At 40.2% G+C, this 25,292-nt stretch overlaps 1 protein-coding gene across 4 annotated transcripts in view; it reads right to left on the reverse strand.

The window, feature by feature from the left end:
- The window catches only part of malt1.S (MALT1 paracaspase S homeolog), a 51,705-nt gene that overhangs the window by 5,997 nt on the left and 20,416 nt on the right, over positions 1–25,292 (reverse strand). For all 4 annotated transcript variants that reach the window (NM_001094902.1, XM_018238534.2, XM_018238517.2 and 1 more), the window contains 8 exon segments: positions 2,324–2,481; positions 3,669–3,818; positions 6,041–6,168; positions 7,174–7,248; positions 8,867–9,044; positions 10,219–10,422; positions 14,144–14,167; positions 17,949–17,975. In NM_001094902.1, coding sequence (NP_001088371.1) covers positions 2,324–2,481; positions 3,669–3,818; positions 6,041–6,168; positions 7,174–7,248; positions 8,867–9,044; positions 10,219–10,422; positions 14,144–14,167; positions 17,949–17,975 — 944 coding nt within the window.

A 25,292-nucleotide genomic window follows, 5' to 3' on the forward strand; every position in this document is an offset into this window, starting at 1 on the left:
TTGTCCCTGCTGAGCAGAATCTCTGAGTTTCATTACAGGCAGCTGTTAGACTTGATACAATAGTTTCTGATATTCCACAGATGCTGCTGAGAAATGGATCAACTAAATGGAGCAAAATTGTAACAGTTCAGAATCTGCTCCTGAATTACTGAGCTGTCAGACTCAAACACTAGACACAAACATTAAAGGGGACGTAAATAGTGATGGGCGAATTTGCGCCGTTTCGCTTCGCTGAAAAATTTGCGAATTTTGCGCGAAATTCGCCAAACGGCAAAAAATTTGCGAAACGGCGCCGGCATCTCGTTTTTGACGCCGGCGCCCGTTTTTTCGACGCCGGCGCCTGTTTTTTTACGCCAGCGCCGTTTTTTGACGCCGGCGCCTGTTTTTGCCGCGAATTTTCGCGGGCGTTTTGCGAATTTATTCGCTGGCGGCGAATCGCGCAAATTCGCCACGAATTCGCGCCTGGCGAATAAATTCGCCCATCACTAGACGTAAAGTCTAAAATAGAATAAGGCTAGAAATGCTGTATTTTGTATACTAAACATAAACATGAACTTACTGCACTACAAACCTAAACAAACAAATGATTTATGCTTTCAAAGTTGGCTACAGGGGGTCACCATCTTGTAACTTTGTTAAACATCTTTGCAAGACTAAGACTGTGCACATGCTCAGTGTGGTCTGGGCTGCTTAGGGATCATCATAAATTATCAAAACAGCACAAGTCAAATAATATCTGCCAGAAGCCGATACAGCAACACTGATTAATAATCAGAATATACAGACTGCACTGGGTCCTGTGTTGTCATGTAATCTAATGTGGATTTTATAGTTTTTGTATTGTTTAATACAAACTTTCTCCAACTCTGCAGAACCAGTGGCTGCAGCAAAATAATCCTCCAAATCGAATCCCAGTTTATCTGTTTAAATCTGGCTCCATGATCTTTGTCCCTGCAGCTGGAGTTGGAAACAGTAAAGGGGATGTAAAGGCAAAAATAAAATCCAATACAAATCTCTACAAAGTCGCCGACTGCTCTACAGGGAAACAAACAAAGCTGCTTGAGTTCTGCAGGTCTGGGAAGTAAGGCGGGGGCTCCCCCTGCTGTTCATAAGTATGATTGTTTCCCTGCAGAGCAGTTAGGGACCGTCTGACAATTATCAAATTATGTGTAAATGGCTATCTCCACCACATGGAGTGACCTATAATAATATTATGTGAATCCTTGTTATAAATCATGTACAGATGTGGGATCCTTTCTGGAATCCCATTATCCAGAATGCTCGTTATTACAGAAAGGCCATCTCCCATAGACTAAATTTTAATCAAAGCATTCACATTTTTACAAATTGTTTCCTTTTTCTCTGTAATCATAAAGCAGTACCTTCTACAGGTATGGAACCTATTATCCAGAATGTTTGGGACCTGGGGGTTTCCAGGTAACGGATCTTTCCGTAATTTGGATCGTCATACTTAAGTCTGCTAAAAAATCATGTAAACATTAAATAAACCCAACAGGCTGGTTTTGCCTCCAATAAGGATTAATTATATCTTAGCTGAGATCAAGTACAAACTACTGTTTTACTATTACACAGAAAAAGGGGATCGATTTAAATTATTTGTTTATAATGGAGTCTATAGCAGATGGCCTTTCTGTAATTCAGAACTTTCTGGATAACGGGTTTCCGTATAATGGATCCAATACCAGTATTTGATCCAAACTAACACTATTGGGTTTATTTAGGGGGTTATTTATCAAAGTCTGAATTTATCTCAATATTTTCTACTACAAACTCCAATCAAATCCGCTCTGTTTTTTTACGCTTATTTATCATTAAATTTTTCCGAAAATGGGATAAAAAGGGAAAAAAACAGATTTTCACGATTTTTTCGGATTTTTCATCTGATTTTCACGATTTTTTTGGAATTCTCATCCGTAAACTCTGTGGTATTGCACGAAACCCAACACACATCACATTGGGACTTCTCCCATTGACTTATATGCAACCTCGACAGGTCTGAGATGCCGGATTTTCTGATTCTGACTTTTCCATCCTGGGGGTTTAATAAATTCTGAAAAATTCGTGATTTTTTTAAAAGTCCGATTTTATAAAAATAAATCATGGATTTTCGTGATTTTTGCATTCGGTGTTTAGTAAATAACCCCCTTAATGTTCACATTCTTTTTTAGTGGACTTAAATTATGGAGATTCAAATTACACAAAGATCCCTTATCTGGAAAACCCCATGCCCCGAGCATTCTGAATAACGGATCCCATGCCTGTAATACAAAGCAGCTATAGTGACAAAGAGTGAAGTACTTACTACTGGGAAGTCAGTGACGTTTGCTTTACAGTGAATTATTTCCGTTGGCATCTCTGTTATTCTCGTGTAGATGATCATAACATTGGAGAACTCTGCAGCAAAGCCGAGCTTCACTTTGACACCGCAGTCAAATTCGATTGCCATGCTTTCAGGAAGTTCTGCAAAATGTAATCACGTTATGAGCCTTATGGGACTAATGACTCACCCACCTTGTTATTTTTACTGTTAGTCACTTTACAATTCAACCCAATGATGTCACACTTAAAGGAGGAATAAAAATTAACTAAAGAAGTAGGTAGAAATGTTGTACATGATGTTTTGTGCTTCTGTACCAGCCCAAGGCTACCACAGCCCTTTAGCAGTAAAGATCTGTGTCTCCAAAGATGCCCCAGTAGCTCCCCATCTTCTTTTCTGCTGATTCACTGCACATGCTCTGTGCTGCTGTCACTTACTGAGCTTAGGGACCCACTCACAATATACAGTACACATAGAATAGAAATGTCACAATATAAGGCTGATTAGTAATTAATACACATAATTACTACATGGCAGCACAGAAACCAGTGCAATTAGCATCAGAATTTAATAATCAGCAAACCTGTAGCATCAGCTTATATTACAGCCAGGGAAGCTCATTTTCTGCTGGATAATTAGTGACGACCCCTAAGCTTAGCTTCTCAACAGCCAATCAGAGCCCACTGAGCATGTGAGTGTCACAGACACTTTCCAAGATGGTGACCCCCTGTGACAAGTTTGAAGTCCTGGATCATTGCTGCTATTGACAAGCTCAAACTTTAGCCTCGTGCAATAAGTTCACTATATAATATATGGCATTTTTAGCCATATTCATTTCTAGGGTTTAGTTCTCCTTTAAAGGGGTGGTTCACCTTAAAGTTAACTTTCAGTATTTTAAAGAATGGCCGATTCTAAGCAACTTTTCAGTTGGTCTTAGTTATTTATTGTTTTTAACTAATTTACCTTTTTCTTCTGACTCTTTCCAGTTTTCAAATGGGGGTCACTGACCCCAGCTAAAAACAAATACTCTGTAAGGCTACAAATGCAATGTTATTGCTACTTTTTATTCCTCATCTTTCCGTTTAGTCCTCTCCAATTCATATTACAGGCTCTTATCCAAATCAATGCATGGTACCAGTATATGTTCCCCATATAACAACACCTACCCATTGCTTTGTTCTTCTGAAGTCGCCCGAAGCTCCCTCGCAAGGAAAGTTCAGGCGACTTCATGATGTGTAGGTGCGGGTGACAAATCTCCCATAGACATATGGATAAACAGAAGAAGTCCATGGAAAAGAATAAAATATTGTATTAGACAAATGCCCCTTACCATGCGCCTTTGCCCATTGCAGGTTCCGTGCCAGCGACTCCGGAGAACACGCCGTTTGTCGGATGGGATCTGTTAAGGCCCTTTTCTCTGATAGGCTGCTACGGATTTCAAGCGCTTGCATTCCTTTTGTCAGCTGACACTTGCCCATGTCTGTAGGAGAGAACATGTAGATATAGAATACTGGAAACGTGAAGATATCACTCATAGAAATGTTTTCAGATGTCTTTAATAGTGTGGTTCACTTTTACTATGTTTTAGAATTGTTTATGCAAGCAACTTTTCAATTGGTCTTCAGTTTTTCTTTTACTTTCTTTTACTTTTTGAATTATTTGCCTTATTCGTCTTCCTATATTTGCATTTGCAATAAAAGAGCTGTTATACTGTTTGTCAACACTTCTCCTTACAAAGGAATAGAACATGTTGTGTATGTCCACTGTTATTGTAGATAAGATTAAGGGGCCAATTCACTAAGGGGCACATTTACAAAGCTCGAGTGAAGGATTCGAATTAAAAAAACTTCGAATTTCGAAGTGTTTTTTGGGCTACTTCGACCATCGAATGGGCTACTTCGACCTTCGACTACGACTTTGACTACGAATCGAACGATTCGAACTAAAAATCGTTCGACTATTCGACCGTTCGATAATCGAAGTACTGTCTCTTTAAGAAAAACTTCGACCCCCTAGTTCGGCAGCTAAAAGCTACTGAAGTCAATGTTAGCCTATGGGGAAGGTCCCCATAGGCTTGCCTATGTTTTTTTGATCGAAGGATATTCCTTCGATCGTTGGATTAAAATCCTTCGAATCGTTCGATTCGAAGGATTTAATCGTTCGATCGAACGAATAATCCTTCGATCGTTCGATCGAAGTATTAGCGCTAAATCGTTCGACTTCGATATTCGAACGATTTTAGTTCCTGGTCGAATATCGAGGGTTAATTAACCCTCGATATTCGACTAGGAACTAAAATCCTTCGACTTCGAATATCGAAGTCGAAGGATTTAGCGCAGATAATTCCTTCGATCGAACGATTAAATCCTTCGAATCGAACGATTCGAAGGATTTAAATCCAACGATCGAAGGAATATCCTTCAATCAAAAAAAGTTAGCCAAGCCTATGGGGACCTTCCCCATAGGCTAACATTGACTTTGGTAGCTTTTAGATGGCGAACTAGGGGGTCGAAGTTTTTTTTAAAGAGACAGTACTTCGACTATCGAATGGTCGAATAGTCGTACGATTTTTAGTTCGGATCCTTCGATTCGAAGGTCGAAGTAGCCCATTCGATGGTCGAAGTAGCCCAAAAAAAACTTCGAAATTCGAAGTTTTTTAAATTCGAATCCTTCACTCGAAGTTAGTGAATCGGCCCCTAAGACATATTGTAGCTGCCAGGTGTTATGTGCGGGAAAGCAATGTTAAATCCTGGTAAATGATAGTAAATAATTAAAGGGGGTGTTCACATTTAAATTAACTTTTAGTAGGATGTAGAGAGGGATATTCTGAGACAATTTGCAATTGGTTTTCATTTTTTTATTGTTTGTGGTTTTTGACTTATTTAGCTTTTTATTCAGCAGCTCCCCAATTTCAGCAGTCTGGTTACTAGGGTCCATACATTGAATTGAATAAGAGACTGGAATATGAATAGGAGAGGCCTGAATTGAAAAATGAGTAATAAAAAGTAGCAATAATAATACTTTTGTAGCCTTACAGAGCATTTGTTTTTAGATGGGGTCGTGACTAGTGATGGGCGAATTTATTCGCCAGGCGCGAATTCGCGGCGAATTTGCGCGATTCGCGCTGAGCGAATAAATTCGCGAAACGCCCACGAAAATTCGCGGTAAAAAAAAAACCGGGCGCCGGCGCCAAAAACGGGCGCCGGCGTCGGAAAAACGGGCGCCGGCGTCAAAAACGGGCGTCGGCGTCGAAAACGACGTTTCGCGAATTTCGCGCGAAATTCGCGAATTTTTCGGCGAAGCGAAACTGCGCAAATTCGCCCATTACTAGTCGTGACCCCCATTTTGAAAGAGTTGGAAGGTGGCAAATAATTCAAAAGCCATAAAAAATAAATAATGAAGACCAAATGAAATGTTGCTTAGAATTGGCCTTCCTATAATATACTATAACTTAACTCAAAGGTGAAACACTCCTTTAAGTCTATATATAACCTGCCTAACTGCCAGTTGATCCAGAGGAAGGCGAAAAACCCATCTGAAGCCTCTCCAATTTGCCTCAGAGGGGGAAAAATTCCTTCCTGATTCCAAAATGGCAATGGGACCAGTCCCTGGATCAACTTGTACTATGAGCTATCTCCCATATCCCTGTATTCCCTCACTTGCTAAACACCATCCAACCTCTTCTTAAAGAGATATCCTCACCTTCCGCCACCTGGTCCAATAAAACAGTGATTTTCATATTCTCCAACAAACGCTTCTTTAGGAACTTCATGAATATTCCATCGGCTAAATCTGGGTGTTGAATTTCAAAGGCTTCGGCCCCCTGGCACCTACAAGAGGCATTTGGAGAAGTGTAGGGTGATTACAGCGACAAACTCAATGAGATCAATCATCTTTTTTTGGGAGGGAAAGTGCTTTTTTTGAACGTTTCCCTTCCTACCATCAGCCCTATTTACAGTATATCTGCAATGGATATAAATAATGCAGCTGGGCAAGAGCATTCACCCTTAGATCACATTATATATTTACTACAGGTCACGGGCAGCCGACTCACTGACACCTAAATCACTTGCGTCTGAAATTCCACATTTTATCAAGTTAGCATCCGATCCTCCCCTCCATGCCCCATTTTCCCTTCCCTAAGGCTTGAAATAAGGTTGGGCAGAGAGAAGAGGTCATGTGTCTCTTCTGCCTACCCCTAGTTCTGACCTTAGATAATGGATTTAGGAGAAAAACGTTCTAACATTGTGTATTAGCCTAAATTTTTTTCTCGAAAACCCAAGCACACACCAAACAGATTACCATAGTTAGGACAAAAGGGTTGCAGGTTATATTGCCCCTGCATTCCCCATTCACATAGGACCTATTCCCGAAGCTCAGAAAACTGCCCAACCTTTAAACCTACCGCCTTCATCCAAATATATATGTGCTAGCATGCACTACGGTATTATCCAGAACTCTCCTCCTCCTTGACCCAAATCTGAATGAAGTCCACCAGCCTCTCCCCCAACAGTTATAATTTCTACGGCTTGATTTTTGCAGTGCAAATAATCAGCGGATACCCACAATACTACATCATCTGCAGAATATCAGTAGGGCCCCAAACAATTTGGCCCAGTGTTAGTGAATTGCCATGGTACTCCCTCTTCTTAAATACTCCACCTTCCGCCTCCTACTTGCCACTGCTATTGGCACACTATACATAGTCCCCTCCTAAATAATTCACAGCTACTGACTTACATGACTGTAAGTTATAAAGCCTAAAGAGGCAGTTACCTGAATGCTGTAAATGTACAAACCACAAAACATCCCAACTGTTAACTAATCCAACTTACGTGGCATATCCGAACACTATGTTCGCGGTCACCTTCAGGCTTTCTAGAATTAAAATGGTGTCATCATACTGATTCCTGTAAAGAAGGAAAATATGATTTAAATGTTTAGAACAGCTTACAACTTTAAATCTAGTATAAAGAGGACAAGAACACTGGCCTACTGTTTTCCTACTAGCTGGTGCTAGTGTTGGGAGAAAAAGTCCCACCAGTTCACTACTTTCTAGTATTATCAAACTGCCATCTTACCCATATTTCCTAAGGATTCTTTGTGGCTGCTTCTGACTAATGGACTAGAATAGACAGCTGCCAGGGGGCCTTTGGAAATACTAAAATGATGGTCTAACGTATTGGCACCCCCAGCTTATTGCCCTTTCCTTGTCCTTTAAATGAATTTTTAAGTATTTCCAAAGTATTTAGTTGACGTTATAACTTAAAATTACAGTAGTTCATTTTTGGGTTTATGCAATGGCTTATATAAAGAGAAAATTATTATTGCTATAAAAAGTGTATAAATATGGGCTGCTTAATGTGATATATTTTTATAAAGGCCTGCAATGTCCGGAGCTTGAGTTTCCCCTTCAAATATAGCTTGGGGAGCCCAGTGTCGCCCTAAAAGATGAGCAGTTTAAATGGGCATCTTTACAGGTTATGGTTCCCTAGAAAGGATTTGTTATGGGATCCTACTTACATAATCCTGCATATCAATATCTTTAATTTAACTTTAAAATCAGGTTTGTGCTTTGATAAACTGCCCTTAGAAGTCTGAAATCTGAACAGGACTCTATACTGACTGATTTTGCTGTCAAACAATCACAAGCCATTGGATTTCCCCCAATAACTCCCAAATATCATCAGCTCAACTCCAATTTTACCAGCTCCACCCAAATGTCATCCACTGCCTGGACTTCAGCTACAGAAAGGTAGCAACCCCTAGCCTCACTACAATGGGCAGGTAACATAGCAACTCAAGCTCCCGTTGGATGCACAGTGATATCTGAATAAAAACACTATTGTTTGATTAAGCTGGAGTGCTGGTCCATCTTCGATTCTTGTACAATACTTTTTTGACCAAGCACCCGTGAAGACATTGAAGTGGTTAGAGTGCAGGTACTGCTGGACATATGATATATATATATATATACTAAATAAATATAATAAATAAATATATAATAAATAAAGTACCCCCTCTTGTAAAATATAAGGATATTATAAGTTACCGAGGAGTTTCATGACCATATAAAAGTACGAGGCCCAGGGCGAGTGTTATTATACAGGTCATGGAACTCCGAGGTAACTTCTAATATCCTCATATTTTGCAACTGGGGGTACTTTATTTATTATAATACACACATTTTAGTGAGTCATGTGACAGAAATGACATCAGAACTCACCGTTTATAAGGATATCATTTACAAGATATTCATAGCTTTTGTGTATTTTATATTTATATATATATATATAACAGTCCACAGGATAGCCAGCACTCTCGAAAATATGTTTTAGCTTGCCTGGGTGCAGTATCAACAATTATGATTTGTAGTCAGCAATAAGATCCGCACTCTCAGTTCTTATTTAAAAAGTAAAATGTTTTATTGTTACATACGAGACTAACGTTTCGGCCTCCTCCGAGGACTTTATATATATATACTGTAGATATAGCAGTGTATATGGTCAATGTGATTCCCGTCCTTACCGTTTCCTACACATATCCAAAAGGAAAACATTAAGGCCAGTTTCCTTCTCCTGCATCAGTTTTAATATATTCTGGACACAGAGACAGTCGGAGTATCGGTAAGGTCTGGGCGCATCTATGGGTACCATAAAGCTGTTGCCATCGTTTTCATACCCATGGCCTGCGTAATATAACAAACCTATAAAAACAGAGACATTAGAAAATAAAATGTTTCACTGGTTATAGAAGAAAATATTAGAATGAAAGCAAAATATTTCTTGTCAAAAAAATCTAATGCCAAACCCACAACCTAGTGGCTCTTATAAAGAACAACCCTGGGTTGTCTACAGATTAGGGGAAATACATGTATGTATCTTTTTTATACCTAACTTAAAGGGGTGATATACCCTATTCTAGTACGGTTTATATTTAATAAACTTTCTTAAAATGTAGATTAAGGCATATAGGCATCATTTCTTCTGCACATAATTTATCTGCAAATATGTGTTTAGTCCTTTAAATGGGAGCAGCCATGTTGGCTCTGATAAGGCAATGTCATGAATAATCTCTTTTAAACACTGTCCTCGACACAATAACTAATTAGAAACTGTGTAATGTTTCTTTTAGTTTACAAACAATAACTTTTCAATGAAGCCATAAAAAGTGTGTATTGTCCTCTTAATCCATAACGTTGTGTTCCAAAACAGCTGACTGTTGCTTGCCACCGCCTATTTAGCGGCAAACACAAATCCCCATTAAATCCCACTGAATCACTCAAGGCCAAAAAAACGTGTCCTTGCACTAACTGCGTGCCAGGGTTATTTATTACATGCAAGATAAAGTGAAAAAAAATAGGAACAATCACCATGTTTTTTTTTAAAAAATTTTACATTCATTCCTGCAATGCATCTTAAAAACAGCAGCAGGTCTCTGTACTCCAAATGCACAGACTAGTGCCCCCTATCATGAATTAATCATACAGCAACCCTGTGAAAGGTTAACGGGGGTGGCACATAGATGTGTCTCTTCCTGCCCCTACCTGTCCCCAACCTGCAAGTCACTCGGATGCAATTTTTCCGACTGTATAGAGGAAATGGTTTATTGATGACATATTTTTTTTAATCCTGTATCATTAGTTACCATGAAGATTCAATGCCGAGATCTATACAATGATTTGCCATGTTTGGGGCTACAACCAGCCAGTAAATTGCCACTAAATGTTTCTGGCCATAGTTTACATAAGAGGGAGGCAGATGTGTTATCACTAAAGAGAATACAATGAGACACTGTACAAGACAAAACCACAGGAAGTGGAGGGGTGGCTAATAACCTCATGTCATGTAACTGTAACCAAACGGATAACTAACACTTACCATACACGCCTTTATCCAACAGAAGTAAGAATTCATTCACCGCGCTCTTCATTTCCAGCTCTGTCAGATCCAGCAGAGACACCACCTTAAAATCCAGTTGCCTCAGAAGGTTTGTTAGTTCATAAACATCGACCATTGGGGCTTTGAGTTGAGGATGATGTTTGTACGACATGTTGCCTATGAGCAGAGCCACTTTGTCTACAGCTGCAAAATAAGTATTATTGTGAGGATGCACCTGATGAACCTGTAACATTGTAAGTAATAATTTAAAGGGGAAGTAAAGCCTAAAATAGAATGGTGCTAGAAATGCTGTATTTTGTATAATAAACATAAACATGAACTTACTACACCAGAAGTCTAATAAAACAAATGATTTATGCTTTTAAAGTTGGCCACAGGGGGTCACCATCTTGTAACTTTGTTAAACATCTTTGCAAGACCAAGACTGTGCACATGCTCAGTGTGGTCTGGGCTGCTTAGGGATCAACATAAATTATCAAAACAGCACAAGTCAAATAATATCTGCCAGAAGCCGATACAGCAAGACTAATTAATAATCAGAATATACAGACTGCACTGGGTCCTGTGTTGTCATGTAATCTAATGTGGATTTTTATAGTTTTTGTATTGTTTAATACAAACTTTCTCCAACTCTGCAGAACCAGTGGCTGCAGCAAAATAATCCTCCAAATAGAATCCCAGTTTATCTGTTTAAATCTGGCTCCATGCTCTTTGTCCCTGCAGCTGGAGTTGGAAACAGTAAAGGGGATGTAAAGGCAAAAATAAAATCTAATACAAATCTCTACACAGTCACCGGTAGCTCTACTGGGAAACAAACAAAGCTGCTTGAGTTCTGCATGGCGGGGAGTAAGGCGGGGGCTCCCCCTGCTGTTCATAAGTATGATTGTTTCCCTGCAGAGCAGTTAGGGACCGTCTGACAATTCCTATCCACAGCAGTAAATGAAGGGAGATTTTCACTGCATACTCTCAGGTTTCTTTTAAAAACCGTACATATTTTTTAATTAAAGTATATTGAGGATAGGTTTCTTTTTCATTGAAGAAAGTAAAAATTGGATTTTATTTTTTTGCCTTTACATGGCCTTTAAAGAGTTGATAAAGCCATATGAATTAGTGGCGCATGATTGCGGATTGTGAGATAACGTATAGTTTTGCCTTTAGGCTAATGCCAGACCTGCCATAGAAAATGCCAATCCCCTCCTGCACACCCCATGTTGTTTCGCATCTGCCAGTCAGTGCTCACACAGGTAGGATTTCAGCCCAAAACATCATGGGTTATTTATTAATGTCAAAAATTTTAGTTTTTTATACTATAAAATCCACATTTTAAGTGGAAAAAAATAGATTTTTTTTTTAGATTTTTTAAACCCGGAGGATGGAAAATCTCAGACCTGCTAAGGTAGTATATAAGTAGGGATGCACCGAATCCCCAGTGAACGATTTGGCCAAATACTGAACCGAATCCTAATTTGCATATGCAAATTATTGTTTTGTGACAAAGTCACGAGATTTCCCTACACACCCCTAATTTACATATGCAAATAAGGATTCATATTCAGCTCAGCCTGGCACAAGGATTCGGCCGAATCCTGCTGAAAAAGGCTGAATACTGGCCGATTTCCGAATTGAATGGGAGAGGGTCCCTATCCTATTTGAACATTTCTGTGGTCTGCGCTGAAAATAGCTGAAAAATCCTATTTCAGACCTTTCAGGCAAATATCTGCAAAATTCTGTTTTTTTCGGGAAAAAGCCTGAAAAAATCAAGCGATTCCGAAAAAAAATTCCAAAAAAAAAATGTACGTTTCGAGTTTTCGCTCAATTTTATCAAGTTTGTCTCCGATTCAATTAAATCCTGCTTTTTTAATAATAAATAAGGTCCAATGGTGGATTCTAGTTTGGTCGGAATTTTTTTATTTAAATACAGGTACTTTGGATAAATAAGGCCCCAAGTGTTGGGAGGGTCACTCGGACTGATATCTGTCCGATAATTGGACAGATATCGAATAGGAAGGTCCAAAGTCTTGCCGGACAAGAGAAAATACAATACAAGTTTTAAAAGAATCAGATTTTTAGTAATAAAGGGATGATCTGGCAGCCCACACTGATGCATACAAATGTTCTCTTTCTAGTGGCACACAAGCCAAGCAGAATGGAAATTAGAAGCTTTAAAGGAAAATCAATGTTAATAAATGGCAATTTGAAAACAGAACTGCCGCCAGCCCTGATTTCATCAATTATAAGTGTAAGGCTATAGTAAAATCAGCAGCAACATTATTCTCACTAGTAGCTTTACCCCAATAATTGCTTCGGATCAGACCTTGATTCTCAGTGGGTGAGCCCTCGCAATGGTGTGGAGGCAGGGTGTTGTGCAACTGTAACTGAATGCAGTGCACAATAATTGGGGGTAATTTAATCATAGAACTTATTTATTGAAGAACATAATCCACATTGGACTTCAATTAGAGATAAGCAGGAACATCAGTGGGTAGGCATATATCACAATGAATGGTCAGTGTTGACCCCGCAGGGTAAGGGCAGAGACACACACTGCGGTTTGGGGAGGCTAGTCAACCGTGACAAATCTCCTCTTCTTCGGGGCGACTAATCTCCCCGAACTGCTTCCCTTGCCTTCCCGCAGGCTGGAATGAAAATCCCCGGCTGGATAAACTCCGAATCGCGGTGCCATACCATACCGCCGGTGATTTACATTCTAGCCGGTGGGAAGGCAGTTTTGGGAGATTAGTTGTTCTGAAGAGATTTGTCGCCGGGTGACTAATCTCCCCGAATTGCAGCAAGTGTCTCTGCCCTTAGAGAGAGAGAGAACACAGCGTCTATGAAGATACACCCAGCTTTCAGCCTTTTCCTAACGCGGAGTGAACTCTAACACTTAGTCCCTTCTTCTGGGCAATTAGTACCCGGGTTCCTAATCCAGACCTTCCTACTCCCGAGGTGCATCTAGATGCAAAATACCTTCCCCAAAGTTGCCTTTTCTGGCAGGGGCTTTGCAGAACCAAGAGAAAATGTAACGTTAAAGCTCATGATAAAAGTCAAATTAAGAGCTTAACACACAGGCAGCTTCCCATGCGCAACATGTCAGTGCTAAATATTCCCTTTAATCTTCTCCCTACCATTTCTTGTATCACACAGATGAGTGTCAGCCATGCGCTTGGCCTGGAACTGCATCAGGTATTTTCCCAAATACATATGTCTTTTGTGAACAGCAAAATCAATATATTTTATTGTCCCTTTTAAAAGGTCTGCTTTCCCTTATTTTCCTTATATGTTTAATATATACTTGCAAAACTCTTGGGGACTTTCCTTACTCTTCTCAGCATTACTTAGGCAGTGTTCATTTCAAGTCTTACATTGTATATAGTTGGTCATATGATCTAGCATTTCATGATTTGTATGAATATCCTCTTATTCAATCATTTTTACATTTATTTCCTCCTCTAATAATAATTTTGGAATGTGTCCCTTTGTTTGTGTTATGTTCTTTGTATGTTTGGACTTGCAGGCACTGACCCCGGGTATCTGGGGCCCCAGCACGTTGCATATCTCCCAACTGTCCCGTTTTTCACGGGACGGCCCCAATTTTAACAGCTTAACCTGCAGTCTCGGATAGCTACTGAAATATCGCAACTTTCTCTTTGATCTTCTGCACTGAACAGCCAGAAAAAGATACAAAGTTTCTAACTTAATTGACTTTTGGCAGAGAACCCAGAAAACGTGGCAGCTGCACTTAGATACATTTGTAACAATTTAAGATAAGCAAAGAAACAATTGTACCAATTTAAGATAAGGGGATCTCTTGGGTAAACTGTGACTTGCAAAACTGTAAAAACTGTAGGAATAGTGACTCAAGTGACATATTTATCTATTATATTGTTGATACCAATGTACTTACCAAAAAAGTCTTCATTTTCTATTTCTGCAACAGCAAAATGAAACCATTAACAAAATCAACTTTGCAACAATATTGAAAAAAAAAACGAATAAAATTATAAATTTATTATATGTTATTTAAAGGGTTGTTTCACCTTTGGGTTAACTTTTAGTACCTTATAGAATGGCTAATTCTAATCAACTTTTCCGTTGGGCTTCATTATTTATTTTTGATTGTTTTCAAGTTATTTGTCTTCTTCCGGGGACACAGATTTCAAATGGGGATCAGTGACCCCATCTCAAAATGCAATGCTCTTTATTGCTTATCTTTCTATTCAGGCCTCTCCTATTCATATTCCAGTCTCTTATTCAAATCAATGCATGGTTGCTATGGTAATTTGGACCCTAGCAACCAGACTGCTGAAACTGTAGAGCTACTGAATAAAAAGCTAAATAACTCAAAACCACAAATAATGAAAAAATGAAAAACAATTGTAAATTGTCTCAAAATATCACTTTTTACATCACACTTAGGGGCAGATTTACTAAGGGTCGAATTTCGAAGTTAAAAAAACTTCGAAATTCGACCCTCAAATTGAAATCCTTTCACCGAATTTGGTGTTCGAACGATCGAATGAAAATATTTTTCGAATGATTTTAGCGTACGAATGAAGGATTTTCCTTCAATGTACAAAGACTTAGAAATGGTTGTAGATGGTCCCCTTAGGCTAACATAGCACTTCGGCAGGTTTAATTTGGCGAAGTATTGAAGTCAAAGTTTTTTTAAACAGAATATTGAAAGGTCGAATATTCGAACGAAGTAAATTCGAAGTCGTAGTATCCTATTCGATGGTCGAAGTATTCAAAAAATTACTTCAAAATTCGAACTTTTATAACTTCGAAAATTCACTCGAACCTTAGTAAATCTGCCCCTAAAATTTAACTCAAAGGTGAACAACTCCTTTAAATTGATTGTAAACCCCTTGCACATGGAAAGCTATTGTAATGCTAAAAAATGTCACAGAATGTATTTTCTGAAATGAAATTTCAGGGGGGGCATTTTGTTACCAGCCCTGTGTCTCCCTGTAGAAAATCAATCAAAATCTGAAATTAATATGATGCTTTAGTTTCAGGCCCATAACTGCCTAGAGATTTTGCCGTGCCCTCTTCTTGTATATCTGTATATTTATTTGGTAACACAAGCCAAGATCACAAAAAGTGATTAAATTTGCCCCTCCAGACCAATTTGGTAGCTGGTGTATGGGTCCGTCCGACACCTGCCTGGTATCTGGTATTTGGTCAGGTTAGAAAGTCCCATCAGCTGAGGACGACATTATCCCCAATGTGTCGGCATAGACCTGCAGTCTGATCCTGGGGCCAGACAACTGGCAACAACCTTGCCCAAGGAGCTGATTATCCATTATATACCCTGATTAAGACTCATCAATTGGACTGTCTGGTCACTATATCCTTGTGTTTGTCTAGTCCTAGTCTTATGATAAAAAGAGTATTAACATATTAAAGTTAAAGGAACAGTAATACCAAAAATAATACCAACAGTAATACCTAAAAAATTAAAATGTCTTAAAGGAATGATAATATAATGAAGTGTTGCTCTGAACTGGTACAACTGGTGTCTTTGCTTCAGAAACACTACTATAGTTTATATAAACAAGCTGCTGTGTAGCCATGGGGGCAGCCATTCAAGCACAGGATACACAGTAGATAACAGATAAGTACTACTATAATTTATATAAACAAGCTGCTGTGTAGCCATGGGGGCAGCCATTCAAGCACAGGATACACACTAGATAACAGATAAGTACTACTATAGTTTATATAAACAAGCTGCTGTGTAGCCATGGGGCAGCAATTCAAGCACGGGATACACAGTAGATAACAGATAAGTACTACTATAGTTTATATAAACAATCTGCTGTGTAGCCATGGGGGCAGCCATTCAAGCACAGGATACACAGTAGATAACAGATAAGTACTACTATAGTTTATATAAACAAGCTGCTGTGTAGCCATGGGGGCAGCCATTCAAGCACAGGATACACAGTAGATAACAGATAAGTACTACTATAGTTTATATAAACAATCTGCTGTGTAGCCATGGGGGCAGCCATTCAAGCACAGGATACACAGTAGATAACAGATAAGTACTACTATAGTTTATATAAACAAGCTGCTGTGTAGCCATGGGGGCAGCCATTCAAGCACAGGATACACAGTAGATAACAGATAAGTACTACTATAGTTTATATAAACAAGCTGCTGTGTAGCCATGGGGGCAGCCATTCAAGCACAGGATACACAGTAGATAACAGATAAGTACTACTATAGTTTATATAAACAAGCTGCTGTGTAGCCATGGGGCAGCAATTCAAGCACAGGATACACAGTAGATAACAGATAAGTACTACTATAGTTTATATAAACAAGCTGCTGTGTAGCCATGGGGGCAGCCATTCAAGCACAGGATACACAGTAGATAACAGATAAGTACTACTATAGTTTATATAAACAAGCTGCTGTGTAGCCATGGGGGCAGCCATTCAAGCACAGGATACACAGTAGATAACAGATAAGTACTACTATAGTTTATATAAACAAGCTGCTGTGTAGCCATGGGGGCAGCCACTCAAGCACAGGATACACAGTAGATAACAGATAAGTACTACTATAGTTTATATAAACAAGCTGCTGTGTAGCCATGGGGGCCGCCACTCAAGCACAGGATACACAGTAGATAACAGATAAGCTCTGAAGAATCCCATTGTAAACGAAAGAGCTTATCTCTTATCTGCTATGTATCCTGTGCCTTTTTTCCTTTTTCCAATTTGAATGGCTGCCCCCATGGCTACACAGCAGCTTGTTTATATAAACTATAGTAGTACTTATCTGTTATCTACTGTGTATCCTGTGCTTGAATGGCTGCCCCCATGGCTATACAGCAGCTTGTTTATATAAACTATAGTAGTACTTATCTGCTATCTACTGTGTATCCTGTGCTTGAATGGCTGCCCCCATGGCTACACAGCAGCTTGTTTATATAAACTATAGTAGTACTTATCTGTTATCTACTGTGTATCCTGTGCTTGAATGGCTGCCCCCATGGCTATACAGCAGCTTGTTTATATAAACTATAGTAGTACTTATCTGCTATCTACTGTGTATCCTGTGCTTGAATGGCTGCCCCCATGGCTACACAGCAGCTTGTTTATATGAACTATAGTAGAGTTACTGAAGCAAACACATCCGTTTTACCAGTGCAGGGCAACAGGGCATTATATTTTCTTTACTTTAAAGGGGTTGTTCACCTTTAAATTAACTTTTGTATGATATAGAGAGTGATATTCTGAGACAATTTGGAATTCGTTTTCAATTTTAATTATGTCTATTATTAAACTTTTTATTCGGCAGCTCTCCAGGTTGCAGTTTTAGCAATCTGGTTGCTAGGGTCCAAATGACCCTAGCAACCATGCATTAATTTGAATAAGAGACTAGAATATGAATAGGAGAGGGCCTGAATAAAAACAATAAATCTATAGCTTTACAGAGCATTTGTTTTTTAGTTGGGATCAGTGACCCCCATTTTAAAAAAGTCAGAATTCAAAGGCAAATAATGTAAAAACTATAAAGAATAAATAATGTCGACCAACTGAAAACTTGCTTAGAATTAGCCATTCTATAACATAGTAAACATTAACTTTAAGGTGAACCACCCCTTTAAAAGACTTTCATTTTTTGGTGTTACTGTTCCTTTAAACGTTGGATGAAATATTGCTGTATTGGAGCTTTTCATAACATTCAATACTCACCAGAAATTGTAAGGCCGGTTAATTCCTCTACAAGAAACAAACAGATAATTACAGTCACTCACAGTCCTTCCATCTTATTGTACAATGTACGGAATACAATAGAAATATAAAGGGTAAATTATATTTTCATTTTTCATTTCATAGCTATTTTATTTGGTATTTGTCTACAATAAAAGGCTTTACAGAATGGATGAAGTCATAATCAGTAATAGAACGATAGAGATGTTTTCACCAAGATTTAAAGCAGTAAAGGTCGGGGCAAAGTTATTAATGAGAGGCTTAGTCACATGTATCTTGGCATTTATCAATGGTACCAAATATCTGTGTGATCTATAGATTTGGGGAACCTGCCCTTTGTTTATTTCACTTTGTATGGCTTAAAGTCACTGTCCCTTCCAAAGGCTATTTGTGCTTCTAATACTATAGGCACTGTCTCTCCCTACTATACCTGCTATCCCACAGTCACACTCCCTTCCCAGAGACTATTATCCCACTGTTACTATAGGCACCATCTCTCCCTACTATACCTGCTATCCCACAGTCACACTCCCTTCCCAGAGACTATTATCCCACTGTTACTATAGGCACCATCTCTCCCTACTATACCTGCTATCCCACAGTCACACTCCCTTCCCAGAGACTATTATCCACTGTTACTATAGGCACCATCTCTCCCTACTATACCTGCTATCTCACAGTCACACTCCCTTCCCAGAGACTATTATCCACTGTTACTATAGGCACCATCTCTCCCTACTATACCTGCTATCCCACAGTCACACTCCCTTCCCAGAGACTATTATCCACTGTTACTATAGGCACCATCTCTCCCTACTATACCTGCTATCCCACAGTCACACTCCCTTCCCAGAGACTATTATCCCACTGTTACTATAGACACCATCTCTCCCTACTATACCTGCTATACCACAGTCACACTCCCTTCCCAGAGACTATTATCCACTGTTACTATAGGCACCATCTCTCCCTACTATACCTGCTATCCCACAGTCACACTCCCTTCCCAAAGACTATTATCCACTGTTACTATAGACACCATCTCTCCCTACTATACCTGCTATCCCACAGTCACACTCCCTTCCCAGAGACTATTATCCCACTGTTACTATAGACACCATCTCTCCCTACTATACCTGCTATCCCACAGTCACACTCCCTTCCCAGAGACTATTATCCCACTGTTACTATAGACACCATCTCTCCCTACTATACCTGCTATCCCACAGTCACACTCCCTTCCCAGAGACTATTATCCACTGTTACTATAGGCACCATCTCTCCCTACTATACCTGCTATCCCACAGTCACACTCCCTTCCCAAAGACTATTATCCACTGTTACTATAGACACCATCTCTCCCTACTATACCTGCTATCCCACAGTCACACTCCCTTCCCAGAGACTATTATCCCACTGTTACTATAGACACCATCTCTCCCTACTATACCTGCTATCCCACAGTCACACTCCCTTCCCAGAGACTATTATCCACTGTTACTATAGGCACCATCTCTCCCTACTATACCTGCTATCCCACAGTCACACTCCCTTCCCAGAGACTATTATCCACTGTTACTATAGGCACCATCTCTCCTACTATACCTGCTATCCCACAGTCACACTCCCTTCCCAGAGACTATTATCCCACTGTTACTATAGACACTGTCTTTCCCTACTATACCTGCTATCCTACAGTCACACTCCCTTCCCAGAGACTATTATCCACTGTTACTATAGGCACTGTCTCTCCCTACTATACCTGCTATCCCACAGTCACACTCCCTTCCCAGAGACTATTATCCCACTGTTACTATAGACACTGTCTCTCCCTACTATACCTGCTATCCCACAGTCACACTTCCTTCCCAGAGACTATTATCCACTGTTACTATAGGCACCATCTCTCCCTACTATACCTGCTATCCCACAGTCACACTCCCTTCCCAGAGACTATTATCCACTGTTACTATAGACACCATCTCTCCCTACTATACCTGCTATCCCACAGTCACACTCCCTTCCCAGAGACTATTATCCACTGTTACTATAGACACCATCTCTCCCTACTATTCCTGCTATCCCACAGTCACACTCCCTTCCCAGAGACTATTATAGACACCATCTCTCCCTACTATACCTGCTATCCCACAGTCACACTCCCTTCCCAGAGACTATTATCCCACTGTTACTATAGGCACCATCTCTCCCTACTATACCTGCTATCCCACAGTCACACTCCCTTCCCAGAGACTATTATCCCCACTGTTACTATAGGCACCATCTCTCCCTACTATACCTGCTATCCCACAGCCACACTCCCTTCCCAGAGACTATTATCCACTGTTACTATAGGCACCATCTCTCCCTACTATACCTGCTATCCCACAGTCACACTCCCTTCCCAGAGACTATTATCCCCACTGTTACTATAGGCACCATCTCTCCCTACTATACCTGCTATCCCACAGCCACACTCCCTTCCCAGAGACTATTATCCACTGTTACTATAGGCACCATCTCTCCCTACTATACCTGCTATCCCACAGTCACACTCCCTTCCCAGAGACTATTATCCACTGTTACTATAGGCACCATCTCTCCCTACTATACCTGCTATCCCACAGTCACACTCCCTTCCCAGAGACTATTATCCACTGTTACTATAGGCACCATCTCTCCTACTATACCTGCTATCCCACAGTCACACTCCCTTCCCAGAGACTATTATCCCACTGTTACTATAGACACTGTCTTTCCCTACTATACCTGCTATCCTACAGTCACACTCCCTTCCCAGAGACTATTATCCACTGTTACTATAGGCACTGTCTCTCCCTACTATACCTGCTATCCCACAGTCACACTCCCTTCCCAGAGACTATTATCCCACTGTTACTATAGACACTGTCTCTCCCTACTATACCTGCTATCCCACAGTCACACTTCCTTCCCAGAGACTATTATCCACTGTTACTATAGGCACCATCTCTCCCTACTATACCTGTTATCCCACAGTCACACTCCCTTCCCAGAGACTATTATCCACTGTTACTATAGACACCATCTCTCCCTACTATACCTGCAATCCCACAGTCACACTCCCTTCCCAGAGACTATTATCCACTGTTACTATAGACACCATCTCTCCCTACTATTCCTGCTATCCCACAGTCACACTCCCTTCCCAGAGACTATTATAGACACCATCTCTCCCTACTATACCTGCTATCCCACAGTCACACTCCCTTCCCAGAGACTATTATCCCACTGTTACTATAGGCACCATCTCTCCCTACTATACCTGCTATCCCACAGTCACACTCCCTTCCCAGAGACTATTATCCCCACTGTTACTATAGGCACCATCTCTCCCTACTATACCTGCTATCCCACAGCCACACTCCCTTCCCAGAGACTATTATCCACTGTTACTATAGGCACCATCTCTCCCTACTATACCTGCTATCCCACAGTCACACTCCCTTCCCAGAGACTATTATCCACTGTTACTATAGACACCATCTCTCCCTACTATACCTGTTATCCCACAGTCACACTCCCTTCCCAGAGACTATTATCCCACTGTTACTATAGGCACCATCTCTCCCTACTATACCTGCTATCCCACAGTCACACTCCCTTCCCAGAGACTATTATCCACTGTTACTATAGACACCATCTCTCCCTACTATACCTGCTATCCCACAGTCACACTCCCTTCCCAGAGACTATTATCTCACTGTTACTATAGACACCATCTCTCCCTACTATACCTGCTATCCCACAGCCACATTCCCTTCCCAGAGACTATTATCTCACTGTTACTATAGACACCATCTCTCCCTACTATACCTGCTATCCCACAGTCACACTCCCTTCCCAGAGACTATTATCCTCACTATTACTATAGACACCATCTCTCCCTACTATACCTGCTATCCCACAGTCACACTCCCTTCCCAGAGACTATTATCTCACTGTTACTATAGACACCATCTCTCCCTACTATACCTGCTATCCCACAGCCACATTCCCTTCCCAGAGACTATTATCTCACTGTTACTATAGACACCATCTCTCCCTACTATACCTGCTATCCCACAGTCACACTCCCTTCCCAGAGACTATTATCCTCACTATTACTATAGACACCATCTCTCCCTACTATACCTGCTATCCCACAGCCACATTCCCTTCCCAGACACTATTATCCACTGTTACTATAGGCACCATCTCTCCCTACTATACCTGCTATCCCACAGTCACACTCCCTTCCCAGAGACTATTATCCACTGTTACTATAGGCACCATCTCTCCCTACTATACCTGCTATCCCACAGTCACACTCCCTTCCCAGAGACTATTATCCTCACTATTACTATAGGCACCATCTCTCCCTACTATACCTGCTATCCCACAGTCACACTCCCTTCCCAGAGACTATTATCTCACTGTTACTATAGACACCATCTATCCCTACTATACCTGCTATCCCACAGCCACACTCCCTTCCCAGAGACTATTATCCACTGTTACTATAGGCACCATCTCTCCCTACTATACCTGCTATCCCACAGTCACACTCCCTTCCCAGAGACTATTATCCCACTGTTACTATAGGCACCATCTCTCCCTACTATACCTGCTATCCCACAGTCACACTCCCTTCCCAGAGACTATTATCCTCACTGTTACTATAGGCACCATCTCTCCCTACTATACCTGCTATCCCACAGCCACACTCCCTTCCCAGAGACTATTATCCTACTGCTCTTATAGGCACCATCTCTCCTATATTATGGTGTATTCCATTGGCCTTATATTTAAGGGGCAGCTTTATCAAGGGTCGAAGTAAATTAGAGGGTATTTTCGAAGTAAAAAAATTCGAAATAATTTTTTGGATACTTCGACCATCGAATAGGATACTACAACTTAGAATTTACTTCGAATTCGATTCAAAGTAAAATAGTTCGAATATTTGATAATCAAAGTACTGTCTCTTTAAAAAACTTTGACTTCAATACTTCGCCAAATTAAACCTGCCGAAGTGCTATGTTAGCCTATGGGGACATTCTACAGCATTTTTCTAAGTTTTTGAAGTTTAAGTAAAAATCGTTCGATCGTACTATAAAATCTTTCGAATCGTTCGATTCGAAGGATTTAATTGTTCGATTTTACTTCGATCGATCGATGGCCAAATTCGGTGAAAAATCCTTCAACTTCGAATATCGAAGTCGTAGTATTTTAATTCGATGGTCGAATTTCGAATTATTTTTAACTTCGAAATTCGACCCTTGATAAATCTGCCCCTATGTGTCTATTTAAAAAAACTTGAATTTCTCCTGTTGAATCCAATAAACACATCAGTACTTGATAACTTAGCATTGTGCTGCTTTGTTGGCCAGCACTATCATTAAAATAGAAATATTTTCACTGAAGATATTTAATAACTAATATAAATTGGCTATGCAATTGCTTCAAGATATCAGAAGAGTTGTTTTTGTGTAGATGCATATTACACACTCAGTAACCCCGACCCTATAATCTGGAAATGCATTTTCATTATTATAAGGAAACTGCAGATTTTAGTGTGGAACCCACAGACACCGCAATAGAAAGAAGCTGGGGAAGAGATTAAAGTGAACCTGCAAAAAAAGCATCCATTGCACAACAAGATACTTCAGAATAAAGAAGTGAAACTTAGGAAAACAGAAGAAACAGTTCATTGGCTGTTTTTTGCCTTTATTTTTATCACTGACGCTTTTAGCCAAAAAAAAAAAAATGATAATTGGTGCCCACTGGGTGATTATAGGGAAAACATTCACCATTTACAGATTGGGTTTCTCTTTCAGATTAAGGCATCGGAGTTCACGGGCGCCATCTTATTCTCTTCGGAAATCTTTGGAATGAGACTGGCATGTCGAAACCCCCGAAAATTGCAGAAGTGCCGGTCTCATTACAAAGACTACCGAAGCGGCTGAAGATTTTGCCTGTGAACTCCGGTGCCTGCATCTGCACAGAGGGGTAAGTAAAACGTTAGGGGCATTTGCCCAGGGTAACACTTAGGCTGGGGGGAAGGAGGTGGGTGGTTTATGTAGGGTAGGGGGGTAGGCTTTTTTAAAGTTTAGGGTTGAATTCTCCTTTAAACTTTCTTCAGGTGGATGTGCCCAGTGTCGGACTGGCCCACTGGGATACCTGAAAAACTACTGGTGGGCCCTCTTGCTTCTAACCATTAGCCTATTTCATGACCATTCCCTATTTCCTTCTTTATGGGAAAAAATGCTTAATAATAAGTAGATATAAAAGACTAGTGGGGTTATGTAATAAAAGGCACTAAGTTTGCCCAGGGGCAGTCACCTGTAGCAACCAATCAGCAGGTAGAATTTACTGGTCACCTGTTTAAAAGCAAACATCTTATTGGTTCATATGGGTTACTGCTCCTGGGCAATCTTAGTTCCTTTTATTACATATGGGGGTAGGATAATGAAGAGGTTCAGTGAGGAGAGGAGGAATAAAAGTTTGGAAAGTGGGCCCATGGTCTAAGGTTTTTTGGTGGGCCCCTGCCATCCCAGTCTGACACTGGCAGCGCCCCATGGATAACTAGGGGCAGCAAAAAGCTACTCCTGGTAACTTTAAGAGACAAAGGCCAAGTGCTTTTATACAGGTCATGGAACTCAGAGGTTACTTCTAATATCCTCATATTTTTTAAAAAAGGGGCACTTTATTTATTATATTACACAAGTTTTAGTGAGTCATGTGACAAAAATGACATCACTAGTCACCGTTTATAAGCAGTGATGGCCATATTTGGGGCGTTTCGCTGAAAAATTCTTTAATTTCCCCTAGAAATTCGCGAAACTGAGAAAAATTTGGGAAACGGCGGCAGTGTCTTTTTTTTGGATGCCGGCGACCGTTTTTTGGACGCTAGTGAAAATGTGCCGGCGTCCAAAAAAAACGACGCCGGCTTCAAATTTTTGTGATGCCGGCGAATTTTTGAGGCGGTTTCGATAATTTATTGGCTGGCGGCGAATTCACAGGAATTCACCCATCACTATTTATAAGGAAATAATTTAAAAGTTAGTCATGGCTTTTGTGTATTATATAGTGGATAATGTACCCCCTACTGTAATTTATAAAGATATTATGTTACCGAGGAGTTACGTGACCATATAAAAGCACAAGGCTGCAGGCCGAGTGCATTTATACAGGTCACATAACTCCGAGGTGACTTCTAATATCTTTATAAATTTCAGTAGGGGGTACATTATGCATTATAATCTACATTTTGTGTGAATTGTCAGGAGGGGGGGTCGGCGTCCAATT

The sequence above is a fragment of the Xenopus laevis genome, chromosome 1S (genome assembly GCF_017654675.1).
Source record: "Xenopus laevis strain J_2021 chromosome 1S, Xenopus_laevis_v10.1, whole genome shotgun sequence".
In the NCBI taxonomy this organism is placed as follows: Eukaryota; Metazoa; Chordata; class Amphibia; order Anura; family Pipidae; genus Xenopus; species Xenopus laevis.